The sequence below is a fragment of the Rhinolophus sinicus genome, chromosome 1 (assembly GCF_057876585.1).
Source record: "Rhinolophus sinicus isolate RSI-liver-muscle chromosome 1, RSI-T2T, whole genome shotgun sequence".
In the NCBI taxonomy this organism is placed as follows: Eukaryota; Metazoa; Chordata; class Mammalia; order Chiroptera; family Rhinolophidae; genus Rhinolophus; species Rhinolophus sinicus.
In genome coordinates, this window is record NC_142501.1 from 26,770,351 (window position 1) to 26,794,470 (window position 24,120).

The 24,120-nt window shown below is 36.1% G+C and overlaps 1 protein-coding gene across 9 annotated transcripts in view; it reads left to right on the top strand.

The window, feature by feature from the left end:
* RIMKLB (ribosomal modification protein rimK like family member B) overlaps positions 1-20,984 on the top strand; it is a 43,451-nt gene extending 22,467 nt beyond the window's left edge. For 4 of the 9 annotated variants that reach the window (XM_088797799.1, XM_088797803.1, XM_088797804.1 and 1 more), the window contains 5 exons: positions 2,419-2,649; positions 4,487-4,573; positions 5,878-6,081; positions 7,733-15,206; positions 20,803-20,984. In XM_088797799.1, the coding sequence (XP_088653925.1) occupies positions 2,419-2,649; positions 4,487-4,573; positions 5,878-6,081; positions 7,733-8,196 (986 nt within the window). In that variant the 3' untranslated portion in view covers positions 8,197-15,206; positions 20,803-20,984. The remainder of the gene's footprint in view (positions 1-2,418; positions 2,650-4,486; positions 4,574-5,877; positions 6,082-7,732; positions 15,207-20,802) is intronic. The other 5 variants (XM_074326069.2, XM_088797807.1, XM_074326070.2 and 2 more) reach the window with 5 other exon arrangements.
* The last annotated feature ends 3,136 nt before the right edge of the window (positions 20,985-24,120 follow it).

A 24,120-nucleotide genomic window follows, 5' to 3' on the forward strand; every position in this document is an offset into this window, starting at 1 on the left:
CCAGCAATTCCACTTCTGAGTATTTACCTGAAAGAAATGAAATCACTATCTTGAAGATACACCTGCACTCCCAAGTTCATTGCAGCATTATTTACAGTAGCTAGGACATGGAAATAACCTAAGTGTCCATTGATGGATGAATGGATAAAGAAAATGTGTGTATATGTGCGTGCGTGTGTGTACATAATGGAATATTATTTAGTCAAAGAAAAAAATGAAATCTTGCCATTTGTGGCACCTTTGATGGACCTTGAGAGCATTATGCTAAATGAAATAAGTCAGACAACGAAAGGCAAACACTGTATGATCTCACTAATATGTGGGGCCCAAGTCCTTGATACAAAGAACTGTTTGGTGGTGGCCAGAGGTGAGGGTGGGGTGGAGGAAATGGGTGAAGGTCGTCAAGAGGTACAAACTTGCAGTTATAAGATAAGTAGGTTCTGGGGATGTAATGTTCAGCATGGTGACTGTAGTTAACAATACTGTATTTATATTTAAAAGTAGCTAAGAGAGTAAATCTTAAAAAGTTCTCATCACAAGAAAAAAATTGTTAGCTATGTGAGGTGATGGATGTCAACTAAATTTAGTGTGGTGATCATTTCACAATATATACAAATACTGAATCGTTATGTTGTACACCTAAAGCTAATACAATGTTATATATTGATTATATGTCAATAAAAATTTGTGACTTTGCGTGTTTGACACCTTAACTGACCAACCTTATCTTTTATATCAGTACAAGTTGTAATTGAGGCAGACATTGTTCTTGTTCTTTTTCTTCTGTGACTTCAGCTACTCCCTTACATCTGAAGTGTCTTTCTCTTTTCTTTAAACATACAGGATCTCAAGGCTAATGCCCTAAGTCAGCTGTTACCTGTCACCGATCTTTCCTGTATCAGGACTTCTACCATGTTTAAAAGCTAATGTTATAAAAATTAATACATAGAGTCTCTCCCACTAGAATGAAAGTGTCTTGAGAGCAAGGGTCTGTATGTAAAATTTCCCAGGGCCGGAAGACTGGAGAAAGGCTGACAACTGTAGTATAACATGGGAGTTCATTAAGGGAACTTATTTATGAGGCATGTCATGGCGGGCACTATAGGATGATATAGAGCAGGATGGATAGGGATACTGGGGCATAACCTGTCCCAGGTACGGGGAAAATGTCTTACATACTTGATCTGGGAAGGGCAAGGGCGTGTTACAAGAACCAGCATGCCTAGAGCACAGGGGAGGGGTCGGGCACTTTCTGAAGGGGTTTAGGGGAAGCAGTCTCTGTTCTGGGCCAAATCTAGCTCAAGGGTCAGATAAGCAGTTATCATGTCATGGCGCAGTCTCTCCTCCACAGGACCTTATCTGCCTTATTTACCAATTTATTCCCAACTTTTAGAAAATGATCTGATGCATAGTAATTGCTTAATATTTATTGAAAGAATGAATGCCCATGAATAAGGGATTGAACATATGGTATATCTATAAAATATAATTCCATTTGGTCCCCTAAAAAAAGTGAAGGGAATAAAACTATATATGCACTGACATAGAAAGATGTCTGTGGTATAATTTTAAGTAAGTGAAAGAAAGTGACATAAAATAATATAAAACACTTCATTTTTCTAAAAGTTACATTTTTTTCTATACTAAGATTAATGGTGGGGAAAATACATACTAAGTATTAACACTTAAGTACCTGTGATGTTGGATGGGCGGTGAATACGTTATATCTCTTTGTATTTGAACTTTTTAAACAAGTATATCTATTATTTTTTAATGAAAATAGGTGTTAAGGACCATCTCATATAAATACCTTGTTTCATTACTGGGGAACTCTTTAAATAGAATGGTATTGGATAAAATTCCAGAAACTTCTCTTTTTAAACTATTCTTTTCTTTATGATAGCATATGTCCTCACTTAAAAAAAGAACATAAAGAAAATAGAGAATTGCATGGAGAAAAATGTTAGTTTTCCATTCTGCCTTCCTCTTCCTGCCTTGCCATCCACTCAAACTCAGAGAGAAGCCATTTACATCATTTACTCTTGCATACATTTTCTATGCATATGTAAACACAGATAAAACTTATTCTCAGATTTGCTTTTTTAAAAAATTCAACATCTGGACATTTTTTCCATCTCTGAACATAGAGATTTATGACAGTCTTTTTAATAGCTATGCAGTATTTAATTGTATTGACATGTACCATAATTTATTTAACCAGTACAGAAGTTTATCTCATTAAATTTTCTTTTTTCTTACAAAGAAATATAATTTAAGGAGGGATGTCTCTTTGTCCCAATGAAATGTCAACAAAATAGTACATTTACTTTTGTGAGTCAAACTTTGATATGCTTCTCTTCCTCTATTTTATTGCATGTTTCATTTTAATGGTTTTGGCTTCATTCCTATATATCTCAGGTCTGCGGATCAATGGAGAACTAATTACTGCCTACCCCCAGGTGGTCGTAGTGAGAGTACCAACCCCTTGGGTGCAGAGCGATAGTGACATCACTGTTTTGCGCCATCTAGAGAAGATGGGATGCCGTTTGATGAATCGACCTCAAGCAATCCTGAACTGTGTTAATAAGTTCTGGACATTTCAAGAGTTGGCTGGGCATGGTGTTCCTCTGCCAGATACTTTCTCTTATGGTGAATTCACTAATAAGTTATAACCTAAGTTTTAGAGAACTGATTGTTTTGAAAGCATATTAAACTAATAGGGTTATGTGATATAAGGAAATTTGTGAACATGAAAGAACTTCTTACAGAAGTGATTTTCAGTTTTAACAAACTGGCAGTAGAATTATGAATCATGTTCTAACATTTAGTTTCATGATATGAGTAGAACAGACTTAGCAAACTTTTCCTGTAAAGAGCCAAATAGTAAATATTTTGAGCTTTCCAGGCTATAAATTCTCTCTTGTGAGACCTTCAGTAATGCTGTTCTAGTGTGAAAGCTGCTAAAGAAAATGCTTAAGCAAATGAATGTGGCTGTATTCCAATAAAACTTTATTACAAAAAAGGCAGTGGGCCAAATCTGTCCCACAGGCCTTAGTTTGGCAGCCCCTAAAAGATAATAGAATTTGATGATGTCTCTAATATCTGTTTATCTTTATTACCATTTTCATGATAATTCTTCATATATATTTTCTTAAGACAATACTATTTTGGGTATGCATTCTGATTTGTACCAGTACTCCTTTAAAGTACAATAAAAATATCACAGCAATACCATATTGCTATAAAAACTTCTAGCGCTTACTCTTTTTATATTTATCTGGTCACACATCAATAGCAAAGAAGTCAGAAACGGGCACAGGTTACTGGACCACACTTTTAGTAGCACTGCTGTAAACAATATTATGTTAATATTTTCTACCTTTCCAGTTCTTCTAGTTTGGAAAGGATAAGATTTACTATAAATTAGTACAGTTTTTTTTTATAGATATTTCTACAAATAAATGTCCCTGTCCTCTTCTTATTTTTAATATTCTTAAAAAGGGAACTCTCCGAGTCTGTATGCCATATGTGATACAACTGGCTGTTTTTAGCACTTGCACAAGAGACAATATGAATAGTTTGAGAATTTTATCTTTCTGATACTTCTGGGATGTTATAGCTTGTGTCATGGGTCTATTATTCTCATGTTAAGAGAATGGAAAGGAGAAAAGGCTTAACCAAATTAAATATTACCTGTGCTCTAATATTGAAGGTTTAAAATTTGGGGACTGAATTATCTTAATTTCTCTAAGCTGCAAATTTATGGCATTGCAGTTGTTTAATGAACTGTTTCCTGGTTTAATTTTTCTGTATCACCATGGTATTTTTTTTTACAATTATAATCCAATTTTGCTACTTGTGTCATTTGTTCTTGGGCAATAAAAACAGTAAGAAGCAAGGGTTATCACACAGGTACTGAATAGCTCAGTGTAGAAACAACTCTGAATAATAATGGAGATAAGAAAATTTAATTTGTATGTTTGAGAGAGGTGTGTGTGTGTGTATGTGTATGTAAACGTGTGTACACATGCACGTACGTGCACATGCAACATCTTCGATCTTAGATGAGTCTTCTGAACTGACTCATCCTTCTGTTTCTTAATCCAAACAGGGAATTGAATATACTAAAGTAGACCGTGGGGCTTCTATTATTTGTATGGTGGAAATATAAAGGATAAAAATATGAAAAATGGTATAGAATTAGGAAAAATAGTTTTAGCTGAAGGATACTTAATTTCTTTAGGTTGGATATTAGAATGTTTATAATTTAAGGTAGGTTTTATCTATTTTAAAAGATGTGGTTGCTTTAAACTGATGTTTAACTGTGCTTTTGACTTTGATTTATTACCTTCTCCAAGAAAAACAAAATTTAGTCATCAGGTCCTTACCTTCTACCTCCCTTGTGTTGCTGACCTTAGTGTAGATAAAATTCATCACAAAACACCTCTACTACTGTTTTTAAATTTCTTTTTTTGTCTCCAACCAGGTGGCCATGAGAATTTTTCTAAAATGATTGATGAAGCAGAAGTACTGGAGTTTCCAATGGTAGTGAAGAATACACGGGGTCATAGAGGTATGTATTAGTCGTTGCTTTGGTACCTAATTTTGAAATTTATTCTGGAGAATCAGTAAGGGTGATTATACAGTAGAGATTTTTTTCCTTAGATCAGAGCAATTATTTTATATTTGTTCATGGTTATTGATTAGACAGTAGTCTTATCAATTGAAATGTATAGCTTTTGAAGCAGGGATTCTAAAGAATAATTAGAGGGTAATTGTTAGCTGTATGGTACCTCAGACTTACAGTTTCAGTTTGGCTATTTCTGTTCATTTAGTGGTTATCTTAGAAATTTTAAGATGCACACTTAATTTAGATGGAGTCTCAAGTTAATACCTTTACCTTTCTCTTCAACAGTGCAAGGCCCCACATCACAAACTCCAACATTCACCCTCCCAGTTTATATAGTTTGAAGACTTAAATGTATAAGGCAGAAATACAAAGCTTTAGAAGACAGTGTATGAAAATATCTTAATGACTTCAGATTAAGGAAGGATTTCTTAAGGCATAAAATGATTCATAAACCCAAGTGCTTCATAAGATTTAGTGCCTTGACAGGGATAGCTGGATCAGGGTTCAGCTGGGACTGTTGACTGCACTGTTTATGTTTGGCTTCTCCAGTATGGCGGCCAAGAAGTCTCGGCTCCTAGAGGGAATACTCCAATGACCAAAGAAGTGACATGAGCTTTTATGACTTAGCCTCAGAAGTCATATAGAATTGCTTCTGCTGTATTCTGTTGGTTTTGAAGCAATCACAAGCCTTCCTAGATTTAAAGGGATGCAACATAGATTCCCCTTCCTCTTAATGGGAAGAATGTTAAAACATAACTATTTTAAAAACAGCCACTTCTGTTGGCATTAAAATTTACAAGTAGACCAATGGAACAGACTAGAGAATTCAGAAATAAAACTAGATGTGTAGTGACATACTGCTATTTTACTATACACAAGTATAGTATATTAATATATTGTACAATAATATATGACATGTTTTAACTTAAAGGGAAATATTTTGCTAATAAGTGAGGCTGGCATTGTCTAACCTGGAGGAATACAAATTTTAGATACCTACTCACAACATACTGAAATAAATTCTAGGTTACTGTAAGAGTTTGGGCATAGAGGGACTCATAAAAGGAGATTATTAACTTCGTTATATACATTTTTGCATTATCACTAATTATCATAACTATATTACTTTGGTTAAAAAGTAATTGGTTCTGAAAGAGCAGATTGGGACAAAAAGATGGAGGTAATAGATAACAACCTACCCACAGTTTGATGGCTTGCATATATTTTTTATTCTTTTTCAATCACAGGCAAAGCAGTTTTCTTGGCTCGAGACAAGCACCATTTGGCTGATCTAAGCCATCTTATTCGCCATGAAGCTCCATACCTGTTCCAGAAGTATGTTAAAGAGTCTCATGGACGGGATGTACGTGTCATTGTCGTGGGAGGCCGTGTGGTTGGCACCATGTTACGTTGTTCAACAGATGGGAGGATGCAAAGCAACTGCTCACTAGGTAAAAATGATGCAGGTGTCTTTCTGGTATATAAAGGAATGTTACAGCTTGTCTAATTAGTATTTGTGTATAACTACAGAGCTTTTTACTTAGTTGAAAAACACATTATCTTTCCTATGTAAATATGATTAATGACTTACCATGAATGTAATATATTTTTGAGTTATTTTTCTAGTAATGAAATTGAATTTCTCTGAATCATGAATTAATATTTTCACCCAGGCTCAATTTGTAACTCAATTCAGACATATATGAAATATCTGACCAGAATTAAAGATTCCTTCTTTGTTGATATGCTTATTTTGTGTATAATTGGAGTTCATTTAAGATGGATGTGCCCTAGCTCATTTTACCCATTGGTCCAAGCAAGATTGCTGACTTTGATTGATTTAAATGTGTATTTTCTGAGATCTCTTATTGTTGAAGTGCCTCAGAGCTTAGTCTGGATTGTTTCTTCTCTGTTTATTTCACTTTCTTAGTAATGTTATCTAGCTCAGTCTTCCATATTTCTTATCTTTCTTTTGTGATTTCACCTCAGGCTTTTTGTATGTGCTTTGAAGTATTTCTTAACACTTGAGTTTCCAAGTTATGGCTCACAAAAGTGACTATACTTTCCTTTAGTTCTTCTAAGTTTTTAGTTGGGTAATCATGTTTTTGTTTTAGCTTCAGAAAGTCTTTTTGTGTTGAACTTGAATCTCCTTAAAGTGCTCGTACTTCTTTTATTCAAGTCATAGATGGCTTGTTATTTTTTTGTAGTTATCACATCATGGCTCTGCTCTGGTTTTTTGGAGTATTCCAGATGGCCTCAGTCCTAGAGATGCTGAGAAGCAGAGTCATTTAATTCATAGGCTAGTGTGCCAGTCATACTTCAAAGAAGCCTTCCTGTTTCTTGGACTCCCTCCCTACTCTTCCAGCCTCAGTGGTAGGGAGGACTTAGCTTACCTTTGTAGTTATATTTTGGTCTCTTTGAGGTCAGAGACATTAGGCATATTCTTATAACGCTGATGTCAGTTTTCCTCCTGTGGATACATAAAGCTTTTTGAGTCAAGCTCTTCTCCAACTTCTTTGCTTTCTAGTCCTTATCTCAGAGCTTCCTGAAACTAGTCTCCAAACGAGAAAATCTAGTTCTAATTCCTTTCTCTCAGACACCAGCAAACCCCAAAGCTTCACTTACATTCAGTCAGCTACCTTAAGCCCCAGAATCCTTTTGGCTGAGGAATGGCAGGTAGATGGGAGTGAGAACTGTAGAGGAAGTGTAGAGGAACAGGGCTACGTTCAGGTCCCTTTGTTCAGGTTCCCAGATTCCAGCCTGTCCTTTATATCTATATTATTCATCTCTTAATTTTTGTCGTAATTGTATTTATGCAAAAATTCCTTGTACTTGGTCTATATTATTGAAGTAAGATAGGCTTCAGTGCAAGTTTAATGTCTTCTTCAGAATAAATAGCACATTGAAAAAGTACTGAGTCATGAATTCTTTGAGAGAATGAGTTGGAAGGGGATTCCCCAGTGAAGGAAACTTAGACTTCAAAGTCCTGATTTTACACTTTGTTTTCACTAATTTACGATAAAGGGTTATCCTTAGGGCCAGTTTTAGTTTTACTGCAGATATTTATCATTTTGGTAACTTATTTTGTTTCCCCTTTGCCAGGTGGTGTGGGGATGATGTGCTCATTGAGTGAACAAGGGAAGCAGCTAGCCATCCAGGTGTCTAATATCCTGGGGATGGATGTGTGTGGCATTGACCTGTTGATGAAAGATGACGGCTCCTTCTGTGTCTGCGAGGCCAATGCAAATGTAGGTTTCATCGCCTTTGATAAGGCTTGTAATCTAGATGTAGCTGGTATCATAGCGGACTATGCCGCCTCCCTTCTGCCCTCTGGCCGGCTCACCCGGCGTATGTCCCTGCTCTCCGTGGTGTCCACGGCCAGTGAGACTAGTGAGCCGGAGCTGGGTCCCCCAGCCAGCACTGCTGTCGACAACATGAGCGCAAGTTCCAGCTCTGTTGACAGCGACCCTGAAAGCACCGAGCGAGAACTGCTCACCAAGCTCCCAGGGGGCCTATTCAACATGAACCAGCTGCTAGCCAATGAAATCGAACTCCTGGTGGAGTGACTCCACTGGTAAATAATTAACCAACAAAACCCTTGTAAAACTTTCTTCTTTTTTTTTTTTTTTCTTTTTCTTTTTTTAAACCAATTTGCAATGCTGTTCATGGAAGATGCTCAGGAAGATGAGAGAAAATTGAGTAGGATTAGTTAGGAGAGAAGAGGGAGCTAGACAAGACCTCTGCTATTAAGATGTTACTGACTTTCTTTTACAAATTCTACAGCTAGAGAGGCAGAAGAGGTGAGAGACAGAAAAATGTGAGGCTCTTATAGTTACCCTTTTAAATTACTCAAAATGTTGTATGCTCTCAGGCCATGAGAAACATAAATTTTTTTCATGGTCCCTTTTGTTTTTACACAGTTGATACAAATTTCAGAGTAGTGTAACTTCACATTGTGTTGCAAAGATTTGTAATGGGTGAGGAAAACATCTACCTAAATTACATGAATTTTTTTATACAAATCTGAAAATTCTCTTTACCGTATTAACTAGCAGCTTTATGTTCATAAAGTCTTGAGGGGCTCCTATTGGGGTTTATTATTTTTGTTTTTAGTTTTATCCCTTAATTTTGGTGGGGGGGGCAACATGAATATGACCCAATAAAAGTTTCTTTAATGACAAAATTGGCATGTTTGCATGATAAAAGGGAAATGAACAGTATTGCAATATCTGGTACACAAAATAACATTTACTCCAATGTAGATAAAATTACACTCGTTTAAAATATGTGCATTGACCTGTATTTGTTAGTGTTTTAGTCTTTTTTGAAAGATATATGCTCTGTTAATGTTGCATTTTTTTTTCAAACATGCTAGTTAACATTCCCTGATCTATGCCTGCATCTTTAACAATGGCCAAAGTGAAGAAAATGCTACCTTTTTTTTGTTAACAAGACACTGACTTGAAACGTGTGCATATAAAGCTTTTTATTTTTTCCTTTTTTCTTTTGGTGGTTGGGCATTTAAAGAATAAGGACAAGGAAAAATATTTTGAGGGGATACAAATCAAGGGCCTGTAAGTTCTTACGTATAAAGCTGAAGTGATTTTTAATCCCAGCATTATATATTTGCATTTTTCACATTTTAGGAAGGAGTATATATGTGTCTGTGTGCACGCATGCATGTGTCTGTGTTTTGCTTTTTGTTTACACCAACCATTCAAAAAGGATAGATTCTAGAAAATGGAGCATGGTGGGCAACACATTTTTTTACTTTAAAAAACAGATGAGTTGTTTTCATAACTATACTCCACTGGGGTAGAGATACTCACCTGCAGACATAAGGAGAATAGATGCTTCTTAAGCCTTTTTGTGTATATGTTGTTTGGTTTTTTTCTTTGGTTTTAGACTGTTCAGTGTATGATGTATTCAAGGCTACATGCTTTTCTTCAATGCTTCTGGCTGTTCGTTTTCTCCTATTACACATAGGTTTTGAAATGGGGTGGGCTGGACGTTTTTATTTGGGGACTTAGCAGTATTAAGTCTCTTATATAGCCCTACTCTGAAGTGTTCAGTACTTTCTACTCTTTATATTCCTTTACTTTCTGAATTTATAAAAGCCCCAAAACTGCACATAATATGAGCCTTTAAAACATGGGTAAAACTATGCCAGTGATGGTTTAGAAGGTGTGTTAAGAAATGGAGATGCTCCAGAGCTCAACGTACTTTTTTTAAACAGCAAGTTCCATCTCCCTACAATCCTCTGAAGCTTATACCCAAGTCCTTTCTTGTCTCTCCAGTGCGTTTTTCCTTCAGATGGACTTTAAACTTTATTTCTTGGACACTACTAGAGAGACTTCAAGGCAATAATAAAAGATCAGTATTAACCAGCTCTAACACAGGTTTGATCATGCTTGTACAGTTTTTCTCCCGTTTTAAAAAGGAATGTAATAAAATGTGTTTTTTTCCATAGAATGAAATAATATTAAAATTGAGTGAAAGGTTGATTGTTGACAAATAGAATAGTACCTCTAATCTGTACGGTGTTTCATTTCACCTCATAAAAGGATACATAAGAGGAGTTTCTAGTTTATTTTATGATACTCTAATCTCATCTAAAAGAATTTGACTTGAACAGGTTTATTATGGGACTTACATAAGTACCTCTGACTCATTAAATACTTGGTACTTCTTTCACAGAAAGACCATACTTTGGAGGATGTACACTATTTGGGCAAGAGAAAGAAATAAGGGAGAAAGAACTACTTAGTTAAATCATTATTCATATATTTGTGTAGAGACGATCTGGTTGCCACCTAAATTATGTTACATACACTTTGAATAGTTACATATCACATGTATATAGATTAATGAATTTTAAAACACAAATAGAACACTCTCTCTGATGAAGTACTCAAGGTTTGTGTTGGGTGGGATAAGGCACCAGGAAAAATATAGATAGCCTCTTAAAAAATTTTACCAAATTAACCAACTATATTATAAGGAATATCAGATATATTAATTTTATTCACTATCCATCTTTTATGCACTCACACTATATTAAAACTTAGCTTTACCAACCTATTTCTGGATTGTATACTCACATGTTAGAATGAAAAGGGAAGGAATGGTCATTTTAGACTTTAAAAACATGAATATCTTCTTGAAATCCTTCAAAAATTAAGGTAAAGAAAATGAACAAATCATTCTGGAAGAACCTGCATAAAACAGCCCAGATAATTAAGTGAAATTTAAATATATTTTTATATTGTTCAATAACTTTTGTTTAATCTTTATTGCTATTATGAGAGGTAAAAATGTATTTATCAAATATGTATAATCATTATGCCAAAATCTGAATTACTGTAAAATTGTGCATTGTTAAAATTGTAATTAATTCTGAATTGTATTTTAAAAGTAATTCTTTCTGATACTGTTTTTTGTCACCCATGATGAAAACTCGACTGTATACACACACACACACACACACACACACACACACACACACACACATACATATAAATATGAACTATTCCATTTAAAACTTTTAATAGTTCTTTTTTCCTTTTTTGGTGCTTATAATTGATTGGTCATTTCTGCTGGCTTTTACTGCACTGAACTTTAAAATCTTTCTGTATATGTTATCAATAAGAAAATAACCCTGGAACATTGTAAAAATCCATCAAGAGACTTGCTTTCATCAGCACTTTATCAGACTTTTGAGAAGTTATCGAAGGCATTGAAAGAAGTAATTGACTTTCAAAATCATCTCTTCTTTTTCTCAAGAAGAAAACAATGGAAAAACAAATTCTCTTCGTTCAGTGAATCCCCAGTTTGGGGTCTGGGGAGCCTAGAGACATTGTGAAATCAAATCTTGTGTTATTTTCTCCTGGCTCACTCTTTTTGAGAAGGTTAATGGGCTATGTGGCTGGTGAGACTCGATCCCCTCCTAAGAAAATGTAGGTGCTCAGACAGGTAACCTCTGCTGCTACTGTTTTTATTTGTTTGTTTGTTTGTTTAATTTCATTTAAAATTTGTTTTTGTTGTACTAGGATATTTAAAAATGTAATATATTGCAGGATTTATAACCAGGTTTATTGCTTTCTTTTCTTTTTTTTTTTTTTTTAAAAACAAAACAAAACAAAGTTTCGTTTAAGATACATTTAGGCGCCTTTGAAGCTTGGATTTTGGAATATTTCAGTAGTGGACAGAAATCTGCTGTCGGAATCTTCTAGTCTTCCAGGTTTAATTTGAAGTTTTTAGTTTTGCTTTGAATTTTTGTGTGGTATTTTATTTCTTTTATACCAATGCCCTTTTGCCATGATGTTTTGGGGTGGCTGCCTAACTCTAGTGAAAATTCTTTCTATATTAACGAAAGTTTTGGTGTTTACATTCCTTAATGTTTTGCATTTTTTAAACTGTTTTTAAAGAAATATTCTAACTGCTTGCACTGTTACTGTTCTTTGCCAGCCTTTTCAGGAGCCAAAAAAACAAAAACAAACAAACAAAAAATACCCAGAGAAAAAACTTTCCTTCTTCCCCCTTCCTGATGATGAGTGAGAAGTATTGAGAACTTTCGGGGTCAGTGCCCTTCTAAACTCCCCTTCCCCCAATAATGCAGCTGTATAATGAATGGTAAATGCAGCGGTTTGGATTCAGGCACAGCCCAGCTGCTTGCAGGTAATTTGACTCTTTCTCCTTTTCTTTCCATCACAAGGCTAACTTTACTTTCCTTTAAAAAAGAATTTATGTACTTTAAAGGCAACCACGGATTTGTAATAAGTCTCGTTTTAAAAAATAATGCATAACTATAACAAATAATTTGATTAAGAAAGAATTTTTGGGGGGTAAAGTTTGAATTGGTTGGGATGAACTCAGGACTTTCTTTGGGGATGTGCTTTAACCATATAGATTACTCCATTCCTTGCATATATGTCTATAATTAAGTATTCAGAGTGTGACTTTTTTGGCTTTGTTTTTGTTTTGGGTTTGTTTGTTTCTTCCATTGTGCTACTCTGGCTTAAGCTTTTTCAGAGGTTGGTGTTCCGAATACACAGTGAGCTCACAGTATAAAGACATCAATTAGGAGTTGACAGGTATGGAAAACTAGAGTTTTGAAAAGGTAAAATTAGGTTCTAGGTTACGTGTATGGTAATAACTCACCGTAGCATTTAGTTGACCTTAGTACTTTTCTTTCTGTGACATCATTATACAAGTGAAAGGGAATGATGAGACAAAGATGGCAGAAAGCATTTCGGTTATTGTAGGAGCAGCGTGATTTCAGAACTAATCATTTTAGCATTTCTGAGACACCAGTTCTAACAGATAGATATGAGTAGTTTTTGATTATCATAAAATAATGGCTTAAACATTAAACTACAGGTTTGAACAGATCAGAGGGCATTTCTGAAGCACAAGATTGTTAAGCAGATTAACGAAGGCCATAAAACAAAATTAGTGGCAGGAATAGGAATACAACTTTTCCATTTTAATAGCCTTCCCGTTTGTTAATATACTACCCCCTCCTCTGTATACTCCAGCCCAATTACCCTTTCCTCCTTTTTCCTGTTCTTTCTAAAGTTTTTGCTCTGATATGAATTATCATTTTGGGAGACAATCCTCTTTCTAATAGGTAGAATTTTAGTAATAGTAGTCAGGACCTTTTCAAGATATACTTCTGCATAATTTTATCCTGTGGCTTTAAGATGTCCTATCCAAAGAGGCTGTAAGTCCAGTAAACCATTAGTGAGTAGGAAATCCTGGCTTGTAATGTTATTTCTACAGTTGAAGGCATGAGATAAATTGTAACCTGTTTTGTGCTTTAGTTTACTCATATAAGATAGGGACAGACACTTCCCTAACCATTTTAAGACAAAAATATTCATCTGTCGAATTGAAATTTACTAACAAAGGAACCCCAACTACACTCTTGCAGGAATTTATGATGTACACTGAAAAAGGCTTGTACAGGAGAACCTTGTTCTCTTGTCGATAAGAATGGCTGGCATTAGAATGTGTGGACTGTGATTGCATGGGACATGGAGAATTTAACAGCCTCCGTTCTGCTGCCCCATGAAGAGCATTGACTTGATAAGAATGATCTTGCTTTCAGATTTTACCATATTCAGTTTGTTAGATAGGCCTTATATAGTGTATATACCTGGCTGCTATTGTGGGGTTTGGGAACATGAGGGGTGGGGTGAATTGTTGTTGTTTTAGGTTTCAGTCAGACAGACATTCCTGTGCCCCAGTTCCCAGAAGCACAGCAGGCCTCTAGGAGCATCCGTGGGAACGGCGCAGTCCTGCCATCACCAACTCTCCTGCTCAGGCTCATCCCATATACAGAGGTCAAAGGGTGGGGTTTGAGATGGGGGAAGGAGTCAGAAAGTAGAAACAATGTCACCGCAGTGCCACTGTTGACTAGCCTTTGGTGCTTATGTCAGTTTGTTTTATTTTTAAGTTGGCAAAACTACATATTTTTCTTTTGGGGTAAAGGTAGTGGGGGGGTGGAAGAAAAACAAGCCATTAGTATTATTACTAGTTCATTATTGGATACTATTTTTGAGTAGCTAATACAGAATAAATTTTGAATCCTAGACCCCAATGACAAAGAGAATGGGAATAGAAATGAATCTCAGGATTTTAACAAACAGAAAACATTTATATGGTATTAATTTCCAGTTCTGCAACTGCTATTACATTTGTCATTCTGTCACCCTTTTTTGCCCTATTCCTTTTATGTATGTATACAGTTTGAGGAAATGTGCATTTGTGGTCAGTCCTTTTAAAAGGACTTAATGAATTTATTACTCTTGCAAAAAAATATACCCAATGCTTATATGGGCATACAAATACTACCCTATTTTAAATGTAGGTGGCGTATGTGTTCGTGTTTTAATGTATTCAGAGCCATTGGGCAATAAGCAGTCCAGAACATTGAAAACTCAAGCAGGTAAAGCACCTAACACCCTTAGTTTCTAGAATTAACTTTTAAACACTCCTTTATTGCTGCACCTTCCACAATTCTTTTGGTAGTCTCTGAACTTAAAGTTTGCAGGAGTTGTAGACTACCTAGTTAAAATTTTAAGTTATGCATTAATTCATAAGATTATAGGGATAGGTGAAGAAGGAAAGTATAACAAAAAAAATGGCTCCTTGAGATGGCAACTGTTGAGTGTCTAAATCTTTCCACCTTTTTTTTTTTTTTTTTCAATTTTCCCAGCTTAGCATGAACATTGATCATACATTGTTTGATTTTCAGTGATGGGGATTTTTGTTTGTCTTGACTTGGTGGGGAGGTCTTTCTTGGGGAAACAATGAGGAAGTTTGTGCACATGTGAAAATATGAAATGTTAAAGGAATTTTTCTTTTTAATCTGAATAGTAAGCAAGAACTTTTTCTGTATACCCTTCTGCTGCAGCAGAGAAAAAAATGGTAGGTGGCCGCAGAAGAAGGAATTCTTCAGATTGATGGCGACTGACAAATTCCGCAGAGAAGAGATAGAGCATGACCTACCAAGTGAAGTAAAGGAGGCAAAAAGTTGAAACGGGACTAAGATTCCTAGATTTGACTCTAAATGGTAAGTTATTTTCAACTAAGAATGTGTTTTCAATCTGACACTGGTGTTATATAAGTCACTGACATGTAATCATACATGTTAGTTACTAGGTCCTTGTTTTAGGATGAATTTCTTCTAAGTAGTGTGCTATCAGTTTTTATTTACTTTGAAAAAAAAAGTGATGTGTAAAATTAGGGATTTCTATCCAGTAAATTGATATATGTGAACCTTTTTTTCAGATTTATTGACATATAATTGACAGATAAAATTGTAAGATATTTAAAGAGTACAACGTGATGATTTGATATAAAGATTGTGATAGGATTCCCCCCACTGAGTCATTAACACATCCAATATGTGAACCTTAATGTTGGCAAAAATGAAGCTATCTCACAGTAAATCTAATTTTTTTAGAACTTTGCAAGGTAAATGAAATATGCATTATTAACCATTTTGTACAAATATAAGTCTGTCCCCTTAGTGGGAACACTGAGGGAATAACAACAAAAGTATGTAATTTGAAAAACTTATGGGGTAAAAGTGATCTTTTCTTCAATTGACTATCTTTTTTTCTGTCTGGTCCCATTTCCTTGTCACTGTGTCTGCCCATCACTTCTACTCTGTATGTTCAGCTTTCTTACGGTTTTTGCTCTTCCTCTTTTCCTCTTTGGTTGTGCTTCTGCCTCTGTGTCTTTTTATCTCTCTCACCTCAGTCTGTCTATATGCTTCTCTCTTTCATTCAGTCCCTCTGAATTTTACTTTTCCAGTGTTGCCATTTTTCATCTCTGCCTGCTTGTTTTTCTTTGTGTGTGCCTCCCCCTTTTCATTTGTATTCTCTTTAGCTGCCTGGGTAAACACCTTTATTTCCTTTGCATTGACAGCTGCCCTCAGACATGTGAATCTTTACATTTTAGAATTTGATGAGGCTGAGTAGAAGAAACTAAATGACAATTTGAAGTCCCTAGAATTAAAGGATTAAATTTCAATTCTTAAATTTATAAGATGCAGACCTGTTTACTCACTCAACTACTTGTTTATTTTAACTATAGTATCTTTGTTGTTTCTGGCAACCAGACTGTTTAAGATCACTTAAAAAGAAAAGGCATAAGGTTCTTAACCTTAGTTTCAAATTGATTCTGATTTTTTTATTGATTTTTTTTTTAAATTGAGGTATAATTGACATATAACATACTAGATTCAGGTGTACAACGTAATTAGTCAATAATTGTATACATTGCAAAATGTTCACCACAGTAAGTGTAGTTAACATCCGTCACCATACATAATTTTTTTCTTGTGATGAGGACTTTTAAGAAATACTCTTTACAATTTTCAAATGTTACATAGTATTATTAACTATAGTCACCGTGCTGTACATTATATCCCCATGACTTATTTATTTTATAAGTGGAGAGAAAAAGCAATTTTTAATTTTCATATGAAAATTAAAAGTAACTGATCTAAATCTTTTTTTCTAGGATGTGTCTGTGAATATTTTAGAATTATTTCTATGAGCTTTCTTCCCCCCCCACCCGATCCCTACTCATGCTGGCTGCTGGCCATTCTGGCCACCGGCCGCTCATGGCAGCACAAGCCAATCCACGGCCATCCACACCAATCTCCCTCTGCTCACAGCAGCCTAGCTCCAGGGAGAGCTGTTGTTCACAGTCTTAGCTGTAGAGGGCGCAGCTCAGTGGCCCATGTCGGAATCGAATCAGCGATCTGGTGTTAGGAGCACAGCACTCCAACCATCTGAGCCACCTATTAGCTTTCTTAAAGTAGCAAACAAATAATTCTTTTCAGGTCTTGTAGATGGTAAAAACAGGATATCCAGAAGAGAAATTATTACTTAAATAAGAAAAGGAATCCTGACTCCTATTAATATCCATAGTAACAGATTAAGCTACTGGCCTACAAAGGCCTGCCATGGAAGTTTAGAGTGTCCACGCTGGAAAACTTAAGAGTTTATACTCATATACTATAGTCTTTTTATTTATTTATTTATTTTATTGGGGGAACAGAGTGTATTTCCAGGACTTTTTATTGGGGAACAGTAGTGTGTTTTTTCCAGGACTCATCAGCTCTATTCAAGTCAAGTTGTTGTCCTTTCAATCTTAGTTGTGGAGAGCGCAGCTCAGCTCCAGATCCAGTTGCCGTTGCCAGTTGGGGGGGGAGGCGAATCCATCATCCCTTGTGGGAGTTGAACTGGCAACCTTGTAGTTGAGAGGACGCGCTCCAACCAACTGAGCCATCCGGGAGCTCAGTGGCAGCTCAGCTCAAGCTGCTGTGTTCAATCTTAGTTGCAGGGGGCGGAGCCCACCATCCCTTGGGGAGTTGAACCTGCAACCTTGTGATCGAGAGCCCGCGCTCCAACCAGCTGGGCCATCTGGGACCTCAGTGGCAGCTTATTGACTTCATTCTAGTTGCGGAGGGCGCAGCTCGCTGGCCCATGTGGGAATCGAACCTGTAGCCCTGTTGCCCAGAGCTCGCGCCCTGACCAACTGAGTCACCCATCCACCCCCATATACTATAGTTTTGAATTTGCTGGTAAGGAAACAAAAGTCCATAGACGTTAGTAAGTTGCCCCAGATTATAGAGCCAGGACTAGGACCCACGTCTTCTAAATGCCAATACAATGTTCTTTGCATTCTGTGCCAGGCATCTTTCAAAATCTACAGTAGTCACTGAACAAGTGAAGTGCCCTTCAATTAGAGCTATGGTGTCACAAAGAAAGTTGTCACTGTGTGCATGTGGTTATCTAATATAGGGTAAGGAATCTCTTCAAATAAAGGATATTAAGGAAAGCTGTGGGTGGCCATTTTAGAAATTGTTAAAGATTTTGCTTACCTTGCTCAGTCCAAGCCAAGAGATCAAGAGAAGGCTGAAATTTGGAAGGGCAACCATGGAAGAATTAGGAAAGATCACCAAGAGCAAAGATGTGTTATTAGAGACCAATGTTAAGATCGTGAACACCTTTGTATCCCTAGTTACTATGTACAGATATGAATTGAACAATCACGAAGGCCAATAGGAAAAAAATGGATTCACTTGAAATACGGTGTTGGAGGAGAGCTCTATGGATACTCTGGACTGCCAGAAAGACAAACAAGTGGGTCCTAGAGCAAATTAAGCCTGAAATACCGCTGGAGGCAAAAATAACAAAACTGAAGCTGTCCTACTTCAGGTACATCATGAGAAAGCAGGGTTCTTTGGAAAAGACATAATGCTGGGAAAATAGAAGGCAGCAGGAAAGGAGAAGAACAAATATGAGATGGACTGACTCCATAAAAGAAGCCATAGGGCTGGCCCGGTGGCTCAGGTGGTTGGAGCTCCATGCTCCTAACTCCGAAGGCTGCAGGTTCGATTCCCACATGGGCCAGTGGGCTCTCAACCACAAGGTTACCAGTTCAATTCCTCGAGTCCTGCAAAAGTTGGTGGGCAGCGCCCCCTGCAACTAAGACTGAACACGACACCTTGAGCTGAGCTGCCGCTGAGCTCCTGGATGGCTCAGTTGGTTGGAGCACGTCCTCTCAACTACAAGTTTGCCGGTTTTGACTCCCCAAGGGATGGTGGGCTGTGCCCCCTGCAACTAGCAACAGCAACTGAACCTGGAGCTGAGCTGCACCCTCCACAACTAAGACTGAAAGGACAACAATTTGAAGCTGAATGGCACCCTCCACAGCTAAGATTGAAAGGACAACAACATGACTTGGAAAAAAAAAAATCCTGGAAATGCACACTGTTCCCCTTCCCCAATAAAATCTTAAAAAACAAACAAACAAAAAACAGGTGTGAGTCCACAGGAGCAGAACAGGGCTGTTGAGGACAGGACATTGTGGACATCACTAATTCATAGGGTCGTCAGGAGTCACTCAGAGCTGATACAACGGCACATAACACACATGTATAATTAGTGAGTACACCATTTACAAGGTTTGATAATGAAAAGGTGTCCCTTGTTAAGATGCAAAGAGGCCTTCAGGTTCTTTGCAATTTGTGGTCAAGGGGGAAGAGGAATGGATTCCATAGATCTAGAACATCATTAATCCTCTGTCTCTCCTCTTGCTGACCTTTCATTTTCATATTCTGGAAAATGAATCAATCTACAACGAGGTAAAATTCATATTCTGAGATTTATTTTTTCCTTGCAGATTTTTAGGCTAGCAATGGGGTGAGTGGACAGTTAAAGGGATGATTGTGTATTGGGAATAATAGGATGAATAGTAACATGAAACTAGAATAACTGATATTGTCTAAATATATAGTGAATTTTCTTTTTTTGAAAACCATGTAAAAAGAAGTCATCTGTTCAAAAATTGTTTATTCTCATGCTGAGTAACATTATGTATATTAGTACGAAACATAAGCATACATGGCCTCAGTTAATATGGTTAGAATTTCTAAATATTTTCAAACAGTTTTGTCTTAATCACACAATTTGGTTAGTATATAGAGATGTCACAGCTTTAGATCTGAAAGAAAATGACCAACTTGAATCTTAATCTGAACCAAAATGTATTGCTCATTGTATACTTTATTGAAAATGTAGTCTAGAGCACTAGAATAAGAGCATTTAGGTTTAATTTTGTTTGTTCAGGCATTTTGGTACTATAATTTTATGTTTTGTGTGATGTAAAAGAGATGTTCTTGCCTCAGTTTATTTCCTCTTGGTATAGTTTTTCTGACTAAAATAAAACACAAGTGCCTGTCCTTATTATGGGATTGTTAGGAGTAATATTATTGACAGATCTTTATATGATTGTATTTTTTAATTAATATGAAATCCTGTGTCTAAATTTGGGCTGATTTTTATAAAATATAAATTATCTCTTTAATACAGTTTAAATTAATCACAAGACAAATGCTTAACTGGATGTCTAATGGAAATAAGTCACGAAACTCAGGGATAAACAAAAAAGAAAAAAATGTTGGCTGTTGTGTTGGCAACATCTTAATGAAGTAGATAATATAATGGACCTGTAAATTGAACTGTTGATTCTTCACCCACTAAAGAGAACAAATTCCAGGGAGTTAGAATAGTTTCTCCTAAAGAAGAGTCAAGTAAATTTGGTAAATAAGTTTGCTCTTATGAACCAACCATAGGTTTAAGCTTTTAGTTTTTAATGATAAGAACATAAAATGTCTTCCAAGTCAGAATCAGAGTATACATAGTATACCTTTTTCAGCTGAGATCACCAAGGTAAAATGTTATAATTACAAAAACACTGGCTGTGATTTTTTTTGGTTAGAATCTAGACAATTTGTAATATTACATTGTCACATTAGTTAATTTCTATCTTTGTTTTTTTTCCCTCATCCTAATTATAATGACTGTTTAAACTGTGATTTAACACTTTGTAAGCGGGCATTTTCCCGCCAAATCGCGTCGTAACGTGGGGCTTTTTTGACATTTTCTCGCCAAAATTAGACTTTCCGTAAAATATTCATATCTTTCGATCTATTTGATATTTTTCTATGAAACTTTCAGTGTTTTAGTTTAAAAAGAGGTGTAAAATATGTGTTATTCTCGTCTCCCGCGCTTTGGTATAAAAAGCGATATGATGAGTTTACTCGTTTCCCACAAAAAATGTGAGCTGTATGTGTTTTCTCCCCGTAGGTTCTTTTGAAGGAGCCAGAGATCCTTTTTGCTTGCTACCTCATTCACAGAATGGACGAAGATAGATTTGACTTTGTTTTTACAAATGGAGGACAGAAATACACAGAACAAGGAAGCAATACCTCTAACCTGTTTGATTTAATGTGTTTTCTAAAATAAAAACACCAAAACTGGAAATGAAATAGCATGGGATATGATTCATTTTTTTTGGCAGCTATTTCTACCCACTCCATCTTATATGAATTCACTTCAGTTCTTATATCTAGACTTGAAGTCTAGCCCACATGTGTCATTCCCTTTTTCATTTTCTTCACTTTTTGCAAGATGAAACTCCTTTAGTTCTTGACAGACTGATCTCTGTATAATATATTCTGAAATGCTTATTCTTTCTTTTGGCACATAGACATGTATTTACATATGTATTACATGGATTTTGCCCTGCCTCTTTCATCACACTTGTGTCCATGCTTAATAATTGTTGCTATATTTTTTCTTTTTTTTTAAATCTCTTAAGAAATACACGCTTTTTTCCATTTCATGTGACAAGGCTCTGGCACACACTTGTCATAGCACTGCACACTACATTTTAATCTTGTAACTAGAGACCATGTCTGACCTAGTATATTTGTGGGGTTTTTTTTCCTTCAAATATTTGTGTGTTTTTAAAATTTTACTGAATTTATTGGGGGGACATTGGTTAATAAGATTGTATAAATTTCAAGTGTACAATTTTATAATATATCGTCTATATATTGCATTGTGTGCTTACCACCCAAAGTCAGGTCTCCTTCCATCACCGTATATTTTGATCCCCTTTTGAACTGTAGGGGATCAGATACATACATGTGTATACAGATGCAGCCCTACTACTTTCAACAAAGAATTGGCTTTATAAAGATTGATACAAATTCTAATTTGATTATGTACTGGTTATATGGCCTTTCTACAAGTCACCCTTTTGAAGCCATAAGAGAGTATTTGTAACAAATGGAAATAACTGTACCTACTTTACTAGATTAATGTGTAAGGATTAGCTTTGCTGTAATGCATGTACAGTGTTTAGCACATAGTTGAGTAATAAATACTAACTGTCCTTTAATTCTGTAAATTTTGGTTATTGATATAAGAGCTATGAATCTTTTCATCTCAGATTTAGAGTCTATAAGGTTTTCTTTCTTGATTTCCTTTCAGTTTTCCTATTTTAAACTTGTTTCATGAGATCTTGTGGTTGGGACTTTGTATGTTTTGGTGTGGTGGGGGGGGACACATTTCTAATCTAGACTGATTATTCCTTATCTCCACACTTCATTGGCTAACCGGAGTTTTATATAAGAAAAAAGCGTGCATCTCTTTTTTTTCCTCCAGATTATTTTCCCCGGTCAGCTCATAACAAAAATATTTTTTCTTGCTCCTAAATCAGGAGAATTAAATAAGTAAGGAATATGCATACCATGCACCATAAGCAATAATTTAGGACAGTATGACTTATTTTCCCAAAAATGATTTGAGGTGAGTTAAGAGATGCATTAAATGGAGAAGATTGGGATGAAGCCAAAGTAGAGAAGAAAAAGATGAAACAAGGGTTAAAATGCAAATGTATAATATCGGGTCCTGTATATTTGCTTAGAGGTAGAACAAAATTGGCAAAGAGCAGAATAAGACAATTAGAAGATTCGTGGTAAACCTTAAGATAGAAGAAAGTTTATTGCACAGGTAAAGCAGTATTTCCTGGTTCTGAGATGTCCCACACTGCACATCAATATCATGACAGCATGACAGTCCAATAAAAGCAATCCAGTAAGAAGTCCTCTTGATTGATAACCTGAGCTGATCTGATGATAAAATGTAAGATTTTTCTTAAAGCGACTTAGAGCCGTCTACATAATCACTTGGATTATTTATTTAAAATACAGATTCTAGGGCCCTAGACATGAACATTTGGCTTGCTAGCAATCTGCGTTTTGACAAACTCAAGTGATATACATGAATGTTTGAGAACCACCTCCCTAAGTCTTATCAGCACTGGTCCCTTTAAGAAATACTGCTCTGGAACAGGATTGACAAACTTACTCTGTGGAAGGGCAAGTAGTAAATATTTTAGGCTTTCCCTCCTACATATGGTCTCTTGCTTTTTATTCTTTTTAATATTTTAAATAACTATAAAAATGTAAAAACCATTGTTAGCTCACAGGTTGTCCAAAACAGGCTGACCCTCACTCTAGAGGAATGAGTGGATTACGGGCCTTAGCGAGTGATCCGTAAATGATACTTCTAAATTGAGGCTTTGTTAACAGTGGAGTTTGAGGTTATTTGCTGTGGTATGAAAATGGATGTATTGAAATTCCATGTGGTGAACCAAGAATGATCCTTTGGTAGTCAAGGAAGGTGGAAGAGTTATTCTTATGAAAGTTAACCTAACTAGAAATAACTAAACAGAAAAGTGGAAGTTGTAAGACCAAAAAGTGCTAAGGCACTGACTGAATCCTTCACTTCTTAAGTTCTGAAAGCTTGGTAAATAACAGTATTACAAACAAATGGCCTTGGTGGCTTGTTTATTTTTATTTTTTTAGTTTCTCTGTACTCAGCAACTAATTACACAGGAAGAATCTTTTAAAGGTCAGGGCTTTGTGAAAGGGGCTGCAACAGCACTCAGCTGTTGACATCTGAAACTTACATGGTATAGATTTGAGAGACAACATGGATTAGGTTATTAAAATCTGTGTTCCTGAAAGTTTTATAGCATCAAGAGATATGGATGGTTTTGGATAATCTTCCCCATTTGTTTACTGATTATTGTAATTTAAAAGTTTATTGTTTGGATTCTCCAACAGGCTGACACCAAGATGGAGCCACCTAGAGTTGTATGAAGGAGATGCCTGTGAAGGGCACAAAGGATAGGGAGCAGTAGGCAGGGAAAGCCTTCAGACTGCGGCATGAGTCTTGACACCTGTGATAGAAGAGTTAGAAGCTGAGTAAAAAGAGCATCAGATGTAAGCTGCTCTGAGAAAGTCTCTGCCAGCTCGATGAAGAATCTCAGCAGATTACCCATTATAGTAGTCCTGCGTTGGGAAGAAATGGCCTGGCTAGTATGCTGGAAGCAGCCTGGGGAGAAAGCATGTGAATCCTGCAACAGATCAGGAGTGGCAGCTGGAGGCCACTTGCATCAGGTTTACTTTTTTCATTCCCCAGCTTTGAGATATAATTGATACATAACATTGTAATTAAGGTATATAATAGTGATTTTGATATATGTGTATGTATTGCATAATTACCACAGTAAGTTTAGTTAACATCCATCACCTGACATAGTTATAATTA